General features: G+C 25.8%; 2 protein-coding genes across 6 annotated transcripts; both read left to right on the top strand.

The window, feature by feature from the left end:
• Window positions 1-401: 401 nt before the first annotated feature.
• Window positions 402-9,734, top strand: LOC143149906 (uncharacterized). 5 transcript variants are annotated; one of them, XM_076317726.1, is made up of 20 exons: window positions 402-727; window positions 823-962; window positions 1,120-1,653; window positions 1,773-2,069; window positions 2,165-2,346; window positions 2,879-3,194; window positions 3,318-3,680; window positions 3,756-3,831; window positions 4,112-4,286; window positions 4,359-4,491; window positions 4,602-4,784; window positions 5,210-5,287; window positions 6,259-6,394; window positions 7,464-7,588; window positions 7,664-7,804; window positions 7,883-8,073; window positions 8,185-8,282; window positions 8,391-8,596; window positions 8,669-8,967; window positions 9,100-9,734. In XM_076317726.1, exons 3-20 carry the CDS (start codon window positions 1,200-1,202, stop codon window positions 9,292-9,294), a joined length of 3,648 nt encoding a protein of 1,215 aa, XP_076173841.1. In that variant the 5' UTR covers window positions 402-727; window positions 823-962; window positions 1,120-1,199; the 3' UTR covers window positions 9,295-9,734. The 5 variants fall into 5 exon arrangements, with proteins under 5 accessions (XP_076173841.1, XP_076173850.1, XP_076173831.1 ...); XM_076317735.1 differs by lacking the exon at window positions 823-962; XM_076317716.1 differs by having other exon boundaries at window positions 402-962.
• Window positions 9,735-11,356: 1,622 nt separating this feature from the next.
• Window positions 11,357-13,192, top strand: LOC143146836 (carbonic anhydrase 2). The gene is made up of 7 exons (XM_076311527.1): window positions 11,357-11,559; window positions 11,751-11,789; window positions 11,864-12,031; window positions 12,208-12,364; window positions 12,441-12,546; window positions 12,699-12,926; window positions 13,019-13,192. Exons 1-7 carry the CDS (start codon window positions 11,514-11,516, stop codon window positions 13,190-13,192), a joined length of 918 nt encoding a protein of 305 aa, XP_076167642.1. The 5' UTR covers window positions 11,357-11,513.
• The last annotated feature ends 149 nt before the right edge of the window (window positions 13,193-13,341 follow it).

Genomic DNA, 13,341 nt, shown 5'->3' with positions numbered 1-13,341 from the left:
ATTATTTACTTTCTCAATAAATATTTTAATCAATTCGTATAGTTTTTCCAATATCATATTTAGGAAACAACAACCGATTGTATTTGTAACCTTTTGATGGTTGGAATGAATTGTGGTTGTTTACTAATTTTGACATTGTAGTAGAAACCCATTTATTACAAAACAGGAAATGCAATGAATAAATTTAATAAATTTTGTCGTATGCTGAGAAAATTAACTGCGAAATATTGGTTGTGACAAAAACGATAAATTCTCAAAACTTGATAACTCTTGAATTAAAACTTGGCGCGAAATAATCACTTGTCAGATAACCAAGGAAGTGTCCCCACCTAGCGCAATTTGAGATATAACAACAAAGACAACAATATTCGTACTTCAGTTCTCAGATAATGATGATGATAATGTAAAGTTAGGCAGTAAGTCATTTATATTATTGTTCAATCCATTTAAAAATTTTAAAGCCGTTATTCATCGAAAATTCTGTTACAAGGTAGAATTACTGTTGCATTTTTGTTAATATAAAGTAAGGACCGAATAATATTATTCGAATCAGCTTGAAATAGGCCAAATACATACTTATTCATACTTTTTGTTATGCTGTATCGTACTTGTTTCTGACGTATTTCATGTACTATACAACGCATTAATACAAATCTCACGATTACTGGTTGTTTATAAATTTAAATGAGACAATCAATTTTGGAGACGATCAGTTTGGAAGTACCAGGTATATTTCAAAAGTCGCACAACGTAAAGGGCTCTTACAACAATAACATAAATTAAGGTTATTAGATTGCATAACGATGGATAACATTTTGCTAGGATAATCGTTAACTGTTTGGTGATGTGTATTTCATGTGTTACTCATTTGCGTTAACATGTATGAAATCTACATTGTTTACTATATAATTGTGTACTCATTACCAATGATATGGATGATCTAACTAATATGTGATAAGCTAGTAAGTTTTCTATAAAATAGACAATTATTTAATATACCACAAAAATCTTTTCATAAAGAAAATTAAACATTAAAGTTGTATAAAAGATTGTCAATTATGTTGTACTTGTATCTTAAAATTATATAATAAAAATATAATGTAATTATTTATTTTTCAGGTTAATATGAAATTACATTGGATTAAATTCTAAACAGTATTGAAATTTTATAGTTTTGGTAGAACATAAAATATAAAAAAATGAATCAATTTCAACATACGATTAATATAGAAGAAATAGTGAAACTTGGAAAACTACTACATCAAAATGGAGATAAAGTGTTAAATGCATCAAGTAAACTGTCTTTGTCGACAATGTTACTTAATGATTTGAACAAAGCTTTTTCTTTAATTGTGGATGAACCTGAAGATTTAGTATCTTTATGTGAAATGTATAATACTTCAAAAGTCTATGTCTTTCAAGATTTGAAATTTTTACATGATTTTATACAAAAAACACTTGCATTAAAAGTGATTTATTGCGCAAATAATCCCACAATCCTTGTCGATATTACAAAATTTAGGCATTTAAAGTATTTGGAATTAAAGAAAATCGATATTGAGTCTGTAAAAGGGCTTCAAGGAGTTAGAGGTCAACTTGAAAGCATTATATGTGTTGGTAGGAAAGGAATTTGTACTTTGAGTCAATTATTAGGTAACTATAAAACAAACATGTTTGTAACTAAAGAATATCCAATTTATTATGTTACTTTATATGACAATGTTATCAATATTATGCAAATGATATAAAAATATTACATAATCTTTATGAAGCTAGTTGTGGTGGAGATGCTGGCATTGGATTTGTGTGGGATTCATTAAAACATTTAGTATTATCTTACAATGCACTCGAAAAGTTAGATAAATCTTTGGAACTAGCACCTTGGCTACAATTAATAGATTTGAGTCACAATTTGATAACATCTGCAGATGAATTATCTTATTTACCTAATTTGAAATATGTGAACCTTGGATATAACAAACTTCAGAGAATACCTACCTTTAACAAGGCTGCATCACATTCTTTAAAAATACTAATTTTAAAGAATAATCATATAGAAAATTTAAATGGTAATATATTATTGCATTTAATTCTTTTATGACTTGTGTGGATTGAAGCAATTAATAACATTTTGTTTTCAACACACACTTTTTTTTTGCAACAGGTTTACAAAATCTAAAATCTTTAATGGAATTAGATTTATCATATAACTGTTTGATGGAACATTCAACTTTATGGGTTTTGAATAAAATATTAACTTTGTTCTGGATATCGCTGGAAGGCAATCCTTTATCATATCACCTTAAACATCGACAGCTATCAATACAATATTTAAGTACTTGTGAGGTGAATTATATATTAGGAATAACGGAACACAGTAATTTCTTGCTTAGAGATAGAATTTTAGCATAGGATTAAAGAAACTGAATTGTTCCTAACATTGTTCATGTCTATGTTTTTTAGTAAAAAATTTGTCAAAAATAATTGAATAAATTATAATTAAAAATAGACTGAATGAGTTTAGAATTATTTTTATTAAAAAAATTTGCCATGTGATTAATATTATCTTATAAAGATATAGTGAAAAATATAACAAATTTTAATTCATGTTAGTGTTGATACATCAATATATATTTGACATCATTTTAATGTTTCACTATTCTTTTTGAGTATTTGATCCATTTCACTGTCATCTTTAAGCAGCATATAGGGTTTATTTGCAAAGAATTCTCTATTAGCTTTCAAATAAAGATAATTGGCGATACCAATTTTTGATTTTTAAGCAAGGAATTGCGAAATTAATGTTACAATATACATAAACATTCTAATATCATCCAACACAATATTACATAAGAGTCAATAAAATTATATGATTTAGTTTGTTTTAGACCATTTGCCAGTTTCAAGATCAGAGAAACAAATTATTGGAGAAAATCGATTTTTTACAAACACCTTTGAACAATCTACATCAGATGAACTTTTGGTATCAAATTCTGTAAATTCTGATAATCCATCTGCATGTATTAACACATCTACTTTTAATGAATTTGTAATAGACAAATCTTCAGAATTAACAAATAATTTAGAAAGAAATTTACCTAAAAGTAAGAAAAAATTTAATATAAAAGAAGCCACTATTTCCGAAGATGGACAAGAACAGCAAGAATTAAAAAAAGATTATAGTCCACATTCAGGTAATTAATTATTTTTCGTTAAATACTTAAGAGTAAGTAATGAATATTATAACAAATGTGTTTAAAAGAATTATTTATAGTAGAAATTAATGCAAATATTGTACTTATTTTGGTCTTTTGCAGATCTTATGAAAAGTCATTTAGAGACAAAGCAACAATTTTTGGCGTTACAACAAAAATTTGCAGAAAATGAATCTTTAAGCAATTATACTCAAACTTTTGTTCAATATATGGGTTTGACAAGTGATACAAATACTATACTAAATACTCAAGATTATGCAATTAATTTAATTAAGAATACACAAATTGAAACACATGAAGATTTTGAAAAATACTCAATAATGGAAAATAGTGAAACCAATAATGAGAAGGAAGAACAAATTGAAATATCAAAGGAAGAACAAAATCTTTCTGAACCTTTATTAACTAGTGATATAGCAAATGCTTGTGTAAATATACATGATCCTCCCTATGATCCGGAAGAAGGTACATTGTAAAAAGTAAAGTATATGTATAGATAAAAAAGTTTGTTTTAATTATAAATTTTTTTGTAATATTTAGAAAACGGAGATTTGTATCGAGTTCAGAGAAAGAATAATCATGAAGTAGAAGAATTATTCTTGATAATAACATTAGAGTAAGTGTTTTATATTTTTAAATTTATGAAAATTTTAATTTTTTTGCTCTTAGTAATTTTGAAGATTAGTACACAAAAAATTATTTCTTTGGTACTGAGAAATTATTAGTGCATTTCATTCTAGATTTACTAATGGACTTTTCAGTAAGGCTTTAATAGAAAAACTTGCTTTTTAGTTTAATAATTTATAAATTTTATATTTTTCTTTATTTCATTTTATAATGTTATATAAAAGATACTAATTAATTTTTAAACGATGTCAGTTATATAATTATTACAGTGACATTATAGAAAAGGATTCAATTACTGGAAAATTGAAATGTTGTTGGTCAATAAGTTCTGTGTTATCATGTGTACTGGGTAGAAGCAAACCAGTTACAGTAGACATAATTTTTGATACAACACGAAAAACCCGTCAAAATAGAAGATATTTTGTAGAACCAGATGAAGCAAAGGTAAAAAAATTAGGAAACCCTAATCTACATATAAGTGATATATTAATATTAGTTTATTTAATTATATTGCAGAAAATAGTAACAACCATTTGTCAGAGAATAGAAAAACGACCAATGTCATTGAAAGTTTTTATATGTATGAAATGTTCAACTCATTTCTCCCATGATACAGAATATGTTACTGTCATAGATACAACTACATCAGGTACGATTTTAGTAATACAAAATATAGTTATTGCATAAATTGTAAAGTGAAAGAAGTTTTGATTGCACAACTGGTTATAAAGTAATATTATAAAAAAAATATTTTCATAGATATACAACAACTAAAATGTCCCACTTGTAGAAGTACCCTAGTAGTAGAAACAGATGAATTATCAATATTGGATATGGAAAGTGATGTTTCTGAAGGTTCAACAGAATATTTGTCTAAAAATCAATACTCAAAAAATACTACAAAAACTAATTTGCAACATTCCGAGTCTTTTTCCAGCATTGGTAAGTTTTATTTTGATGTTTGCATGTAATTTATATTACTATCAATTTAAGACTAAATCAAATGTTTGATAAACGTTACATACTTATTATGAACATGTAACTTTTGCTGATATATTTCTTTTAATTTTATAATTGAATAATAAAAGTAAATTTAATGATGTGACCCAGTTTTTATGTAAATATAGCGCTTTCTTACAATTTAATAAGTAAAATATATAAAACGAGTGTTGTACATTTGTGAAGTTTATGTAGAAAAGATTAACTATGTACTTATTTATGATGCTGAGTTTTTATATTACTAGTGTGTACCTTTCAGTTTTATTAGAAATTATATTTATTAATTCATTGAATGCGAACGCACTAATTCATACATATTTATGCATTTTACTATTGACTGGGACTATAACATACTAATCCCGGTGCAGGTGGAACGGAGGGTCGAGCTATATCCGTCACCACTTCTCTGGTGCACTCCGATTCTCACACTCAAGCTCAAGTCTGCTGTAAGCTTCAGTCACAATAATTTATTACAGCACTCTCTTCTTCTTCAAGCTTTCCCGATAGTTGAAAGACAGGCACCAGATACTATATTAGCTACTTAACTATTTAGAATTAGTTACTGTCAGTTTTCATTATTGTTGTAGGCCCATATTTTTGTTTTTGTGTTTAAAATTTATTTGATTTGATTAACCACTTCTCTAAGTTTTTCTCGATAATTAATCTAAAAAGGCAATATTTTTTAGTTAATTTTCTGAATATTTAGAGATAATTAAAAAATTATATATAAATATTTCTGTTCCAAATGTGATTTTTCCGAATCTGAAGCATAAATCCTGTCCGAGTTAACTCGAGCGAGCAGGGAAGTGGTCAAAATTAGTGTACAAAAATTTCTCAAATATAATATCATTGAATTGATTGTCAAAATTACATTTGTAAATTTTTAAATATATAATGTGAAATATTTCGCATGAAATATGAAGAAAGAGTCATATTAAATATATTTTTCACTAATATAAGCATATCAAATTCCAAGATTTTAAATATCTAGATGTATCATTGTATTTTGTAGCACTATTAATTTTATAGTTATATTTAATCTATTTTACAATTGTAATAACTACAGCAATTTTTTTATAATTTATACTTTCAATTTACTTTTAATGATGACTAAATATATTAATATTCTCTACTTACAAAAATATTATTGCACACTGTCTAACTCAATTGTCAAGAAATGTAGTACCTTTCTGTGAAGCCTGCAAAGACGAATGTGTCCTCTGTTTCTTACTAAATTTATTATTTTTACACTTTTTTATTAACTTCTGTACTTGGAACAAAAAGAAAAATATGAGCATCTATTACTGTATGCACAATAACTAATAAGTTCCACGTTAGACTTATGTTAAACATTGACATATAATAAACATTAAAGTTTAATCAGAGAAATATAAATATTTTATTTATTTATTAACAGGTTCAGCAACGAGTTTAGAAGAATCGCGAGAATCCACACCTTCTACAAATGCACTGAACAGAAAATATGAAAGTGATATAGAGATACTTAGTAACCCAAGTCAAAGTAGTATTGAAGTTCTGGATGAAGCTTCAAAGTAAGCTATTTCTTGCATAACTATATTGTTGGCTAAAATTATAAGTTAACTTTATTTTGTGCTCATTTATTATCATAATTAGAATTACTGTTTTTTCTTTTGCACAATTACCAAAAAATAAATTAGCAATCAGAAAGCTATGAACAAAAATTTTGCAATATTTGTATAACTAATGAATTATTATTTTAAAAACAGTGCTGTTTGCAAGTTGCACAAAAATTTAAATTTAATTATGAAAGATCATTTATTTATAAATTAATTGCAATGAAGATTATTTTTAATAATTAGTAGCCAATGGTGATGGTGAATTAATTGGAAAATTCTCGTTTCCGTATTGCTTACAAGTTTTTCTATCAAGTCTGGATTAATTTCTTGCCACGTGGTAACAATTGCTGCTTTTAATTCTTGGACTGTAGAATATTTTTTATTACTTTAATAAATTCGTTTGACGAATATTCCCTATACACTTTTCATGAAATTTATGTTCGGAAAACACGTCGCTCATATTACATTTGAAATATTGCAGTCTTTGCGCCATGTTTGAGTACTCGAATTGCGTTGTCTTATTGGAAATGTATGGAAGTAAATGTGTTTCTTCCATATTATTCATTCTTATAATGATAAAAGAACGTCAATTAAGAACGTCCCTGATGCATTAAAAAGAATGAATAGTGAAGAATGAAAAAGAGTCTTAGAAACACATTTGCTCCCATACATTTCCAACAAGACAACATCTATCCATCACAGTATTAGTACTCAAACTTAGAATAATCTTCATTGTAATTAGTTTATAAATAAATTATTTTTATAACTGAACTTATTTTTTTGTTCATGTTACAAATATAATTTTTCTTTTAAAAATTAATAATTGTTTATTTACGCATATATTGCAAAATTGTGTTTATAGATTTATTGTTCATTTATTTTTATATAATTTTGCAAAAGAAAAAACAGTAGTTCTAACTGTGACAAACAACAGGTATATTTATAACAATTTATTATTTATTTATATTTAGTTATTAGCTAATTAATTAATTCTTGCTATGAAATATTTTTATGATTATCATAGAACTCATCTGACCCCGCACAGAAAGCGCTCTTCAGAAGAAAGACGCACGGCTATTGCTCCATCTCTCTTAACGATACAAGATGCAGCCCCAATTATGACTGGTTTAACTGAAAGTAGCTCTTCAGGTTTGTTGCAAATTTTAATATAATTTTCATTGAATAAATAATTGCGAAATAATAACCAGTAAGTTATAATTACAGGTTCCTTGACAGATAGTATATGTACTGCATATGAAAATAAAATAATAAAGCAAATTAATGCAGATGAAAAATCTCTTAACGGTAATAACGATAAAGAAACCAAATACGCACCCGTAACAAACTTAACTTCTATGCTAGGTGGTAGGTAAAATTACAACATAATTATTTTAATCTAAAACTCATTAGTATTGTAGCTATATTTAGTATTAAAATTTTTAGGTTTGCTTCAAAGTATAAAAATTGTCGGTAATAAACCATTAATATCAGAAGCAGAAGAAGCATCAAATTTCTTGAGTAGTAATATTCAGTATTCTTATACAGATTTCAGCAATGTAGATCATAGAATAAAGTTACATATCATTTTGAACATACTCGAACATAAAAATGAGGAACTTGTTTTTCTTCTTAAGGTAATATATCAAATGTTATGTCACATTACCATTTTGTTTATAAGTCACATTACTATGTCACATTACTGTTGTCTATAGTATTTTCTCTATCTTCTTTTCATTAACTTTTAGGCGGACATTCTTATGCACAATGCAAAAGACACATTTCCTGGTTGCTTAGTTTTGTCTACATCCAAAGTTTATATTCTTAAAATTGATGGATTAGAAGGGTAAAAACAAAATATTGTAACATAACTTTGTCTTTAAGAAATATGTGTCTTATGTCAAATATGTTTTTAAATTCTTGTATATTACATTTTTTTTAATTTTTATTATAGAGAAGATCCACAGCGCTGGCTGCATAAGGAAATTAGTTGGACAATGGACAGATTAAGATCCTTTGCTCCATTGCCATTTAAACAAGGTGTTATGACTGAATTAGAAGAATCTAACAAATTGAACCATGAAATACAGTCCACTATTACATTTTTATGCATCCTACAAGATTTTCAAAAAACACATAATTTTTTATTTTATGCTTCTGGTAAATAAACAAAGTGTTTATTAAATACTTTTAAACTGTGATTTTGTTCTTAAATATATATTTTATTTATAGACTTATCGCTACCATCTAGTTGCAAAGTTGAATTTACAGTACCAGAACATTGCACTGCTTTGATGCATCGCGTATTAAAAGATTGTAAGAATTTTCAAGATGGTGATATTGTGAGACTCCTTGCATTATTTTCTTCTGCCTTACTGAAATATCAAGGCTTTGAAGTGCAACTTAAATTATCCAGCATAATTGTAACCACGTCTGTCTTAGTAATATGTAATATGCAGTGGCTTTTACCAAGTAATAAAGAAATGCCGGAAGTAATTAGAGAACAAGCTATGAGCAACTTAATTAGAATAGTGAGTGATATGAGTTTTTTATCCAGACATTTGTTTCAATAAATGGTGATTTAAAATTGTACATGATAAAATTAATATAAATGTGTATCTTATATTTCTTTTACTTAATTTTTATATTTGTCATGTTTATAGGAACATTACAATTCATCCTTGACCTTAAACTTCTTAGATGAAGTAGCAGAACAAGAGGAATCATGGACCTTAAATTTCATTTCTGTGAGTGCAGCTGAGACAGTCATTAATTCTATACAGCCACCATGGGAAGAACTGTTCTTGATTCCTTTACAAATTACAACTTGTAAAACAGAGAAAACTGAAGATGTATAAAAAGAATTTTAATGCATCTAATAGAATATTCTAGTTGAACAAAATACGCCAAGTGACCATTAAACAAATACAATTCGTTAGAATAAATCAATACAGTTTCCAGCTCACAATTTGTATTTTACACGCGTTGATCATAAATTTTTTAAGAAAATTTATAGTTTAATAAGTAAACAAAAAAGAGTAAATACAGTGCGTAAATCGAATGTAAAATAAGCAAAAAACAATTAGTTAGATTTAAAAAATCAGTTATCTTATTGATTTACCAATATCATAACTTTTAAACTTGTACTATTAATATTTCTATGAAATATTATGGTACATCTCTCTTAATTATTTCTAATGCTTCATCTTAATCACTGAAACAGATGAAATTTCAAATGGTGCTATTAATGTTAAGGTACTGCATCTCTAAATGTTTATTATCAAAAATAACATTTTGTATTACAAATTTATTACGTCCTTCAAATAATCAAATGCTTAACAACACTATAAATGTTTATTTATTGTTTTGACATTGGAAACAGTATATGATAATCTATGTTACAAAAATGTTTATTTTACTTACATCAGTTTTAAAAGTCCAAAATAATGTAACCTGAAAAAGATTATGCAAATTGTTGCAAGTAATAATGTATTTTTATATTACAAGGTCAGAAATATGCAATATTTGTTCAACTTAAACTTATGTGATTTATAAATATTAATAAAAAAATGTAATAAGGTATTATTTAAAACAGTCAAATTATATACAATTCTTGTAAAATGCACATACATATGCACAATCATTGCATATTAGTATTTGCATAACGTGAATGTGAATAATAGTGTTTATAAAGAATTACATACTGAATAATACTTGAGTATCATTATCAGTCTGTAAAATATATTTTTTAATTTTTACTATGTAAGTATGTTGATATGTATGTATATGTACATTGTAAAATTATATAATATACTTGATTATAAAAAATTAAACATACATAAGAGATTTTACATCAGTTTCATTAAAACTTTTAATGTTTTAGTGCAAATTCGAATCAAATTTTAATTGAACGTGTGTTAAGACATTATTTACACAAAGTGTTACATTTAAAACGGACCACCTTAACATCCTTGTTATTGTAAACAATAGAGAAAAGTATTGTCTATAAAAGTTATATGACTTAGAGAAAGACATAGTATGGTAGCAATAGTTTTTTGATAAATGAATGCATGGAGGAAATTTGAAAGTCATTTCTTTTTTTTTAATTGGAATGCCCAATTTTAATGGCAAATTTCAATAGTATAGTAAATTCTGAAAACAAATATATTAATGTACATGTATTTCACAATTAAGTTTCAGAAATATTCAGCTTCTAACATCTGGTCTCTGGATAGATCTTATCACTGAATGTACCTTATCACTAAAGTTCTCAAAATTCATTACTCTATTGAATTGTACCATAAAAACTATGCTCCTTTATATTTCTATCTCCAAGGAAAACTATTGTAATAGTTCTTTCTAATATTCATAATAGTAAAGATATTAAAATGATTTATTTCTAATAGGACACTATATATTTTATTAATTAATACTTGCAAATCTTGAACCTTTTTGTATTTAAGTAGGTTATTATTTATAACTTATATTACAATAATATGACAAGCAGCAATTGTGTGTATGTAAATAAATTGTTATCATGTTTATTATACATGTATAATCTTCATTATTGTAATATTATACCAAGAGTAAATAGATATATATTAACAAGAAAATAAATATCATATAACATTTAGTAATGTCTTGATATAAATTCTTGAATATATAATTTTTCTTAATATATATAAACTATTTGAATTGTGATATGAAATTATTTAAGTGTAAATTTGTTACAAATTTGCTTGAAAGATAACGTGTATATGACGACAGGTGTTTCATATAGAATGATTTATTACATCCTTGAATTTCATGTTACGATAGTTCTAATTGAGACGAAACACATAAGAATATGTGTGTGTACTGAAGAAACCACGTATTGATGATAATAATAGAGAATGCAATATGTAAATGAAACAGTCTGAAGATACTGGAAATAACTCAGTATGTTTCTTGGATCTGTACATGAAGTGTATAGTAAGTTTAAGTCTATTCATGACATTAGTTCATTGAATTCTTTTTCAATAGACTCTTACAAGATATAAAGATATATTTAAAAGTGCAAACAGAATAATATATTTAAATGAAAATGAAGAGCATTCTAATAATGATGAGTCTTTTGGAAACTAGTGAGTTCAGTAGTTATATATATAATATAAATATTGATTCTTTATACATTTGATTTTATTATATTCATATATATGTTTTATAATATATTACTTTTTAAATTTGTGTTAATTGACATTTGTTTTGTATTACTTAACAATAGTAATCGTAAATGAAACTATAAAGAATAATAATATTAATCATTATTTTCTAGCATCGCTTACTACTGGAAATTTTGGATATAGTAAACGTGGTATATAGTATCTATAAATAATATATTTTTGTTTAGAGTCATTATATTTCACATGGAATATAATTATATTTTAGACCAACATATGTGGATTCAGAAATTTAAGTCGTGTAGTGGAAAATTACAATCTCCTGTATCAATATCATCATACAAATCAATTGCTCTTCCTTTACCTGCACTCGAAGTAATTGGTTATCATGATTTTCTTCCAGGATCATTACATTTAAAGAATAGTGGTCATTCAGGTAATGTAACTTGATTCTTAAGTAAACATTTGTAATGTAAGAAACAAAATATTTTAGTAAATAAAACTCAAGCTAGCAGAAAACTTTTACAAAATTAGTAGACTAAATTAATAAATTTCAAATTAATAAAAAATTTTACTATTATAAAATATTTAATATGAAATTGATTGTTGTAGTTGTATTGAATATAAATGATAATACAAGAAATATGCATTTGCCCTATATATTTGGTGCTGCACTTAAAGAAAACGAAGAGTATGAAGTAGATCATTTACATTTTCATTGGGGTGCAAAAAATAATAGAGGGTCTGAACACATTTTAAATGGTGTGAGGTAGAAAATATAATATATATAAAGTTCATTAGTATATGTTTTGTTTTTATCTAGATTTCTTCTCTTCACTTTGTAGATACCCAATGGAAATGCACATAGTTCATAGAAATAAAGCCTATTTAAATTTATCTAATGCCTTAAATTACAAAGATGGTATTGTGGTTTTAGGAATCTTTTTCCAAGTATGTTGACAAAATAAATCCCAATTTATAAGAAATATATACCATTAGTAATTTATTTGGATTTATATTTAAACAATTAAAATTGATTTACACATCATTTATCAATCATGTTTTGCGAGATAATTAAACTACATAATTGAACTTACATTCAGTTGCAGGAAGAAGATAACAAGTTGTTAAATCCTATTTCAAATGATTTGATAGCTGTGCAGTGGTTGAATAATGAGATAAAATTAAGAACACCTATAACATTAGCTTCGCTATTACCTGGCAATACAAATGTATTTTATACTTATAAAGGTTCATTAACTACTCCTCCATGTAATGAAGTAGTAACATGGATAATCTTTCCAAACCCAGTACCAATATCTTTTGCTCAGGTACCTTTCCAATTTTTTTACAAATCTTTATAAGTTAATATTTTCATTTTTACATCTATATTTAATATGTAATAAATATTACCTATTTCCAGTTAAGTCAATTTAGACTACTTTCCAATGGAGAAGATGTGTTAGTAGATAATTATAGAAAATTACAAGATATGGGACTTAGAAAAGTATATGTTAGAAGATTGAATCCACTTTTTATTACAAAATACAATGGAACAATTTTCAATGTCACAAATTTAGATTGGTTTTGGCATTGAACACATTTTTATTAAAATAAATAAAAAACTATCCTTACTATTTTGCTTTTGTTAAAAAGATAGAACATAATATATGAAATTTTTATAAAATTTTAATGCTTATTTCTATTGATAATTATTATTGTATTGAATTTAATATATTTGTTTTC

This window comes from Ptiloglossa arizonensis, chromosome 1 (genome assembly GCF_051014685.1).
Source record: "Ptiloglossa arizonensis isolate GNS036 chromosome 1, iyPtiAriz1_principal, whole genome shotgun sequence".
Taxonomy (NCBI): domain Eukaryota; kingdom Metazoa; phylum Arthropoda; class Insecta; order Hymenoptera; family Colletidae; genus Ptiloglossa; species Ptiloglossa arizonensis.
Note: the sequence above shows the minus strand (reverse complement) of the source record. Positions and strands in the feature narration are given on the sequence as shown.

What these genes read in the sequence shown, in the direction of transcription:
- LOC143149906 (XM_076317735.1), top strand. Translation starts at nt 1,200, where the DNA reads ATGAATCAATTTCAACATACGATTAATATAGAAGAAATAGTGAAACTT. An exon ending in TCCCTATGATCCGGAAGAAG is followed by an intron (nt 3,681 to 3,755) that starts GTACATTGTAAA and finishes TGTAATATTTAG; the next exon opens with AAAACGGAGATTTGTATCGA. An exon ending in TAGAACCAGATGAAGCAAAG is followed by an intron (nt 4,287 to 4,358) that starts GTAAAAAAATTA and finishes ATTATATTGCAG; the next exon opens with AAAATAGTAACAACCATTTG.
- LOC143146836 (XM_076311527.1), top strand. Translation starts at nt 11,514, where the DNA reads ATGAAAATGAAGAGCATTCTAATAATGATGAGTCTTTTGGAAACTA. An exon ending in TTTTGGATATAGTAAACGTG is followed by an intron (nt 11,790 to 11,863) that starts GTATATAGTATC and finishes ATTATATTTTAG; the next exon opens with ACCAACATATGTGGATTCAG. An exon ending in TACCAATATCTTTTGCTCAG is followed by an intron (nt 12,927 to 13,018) that starts GTACCTTTCCAA and finishes ACCTATTTCCAG; the next exon opens with TTAAGTCAATTTAGACTACT.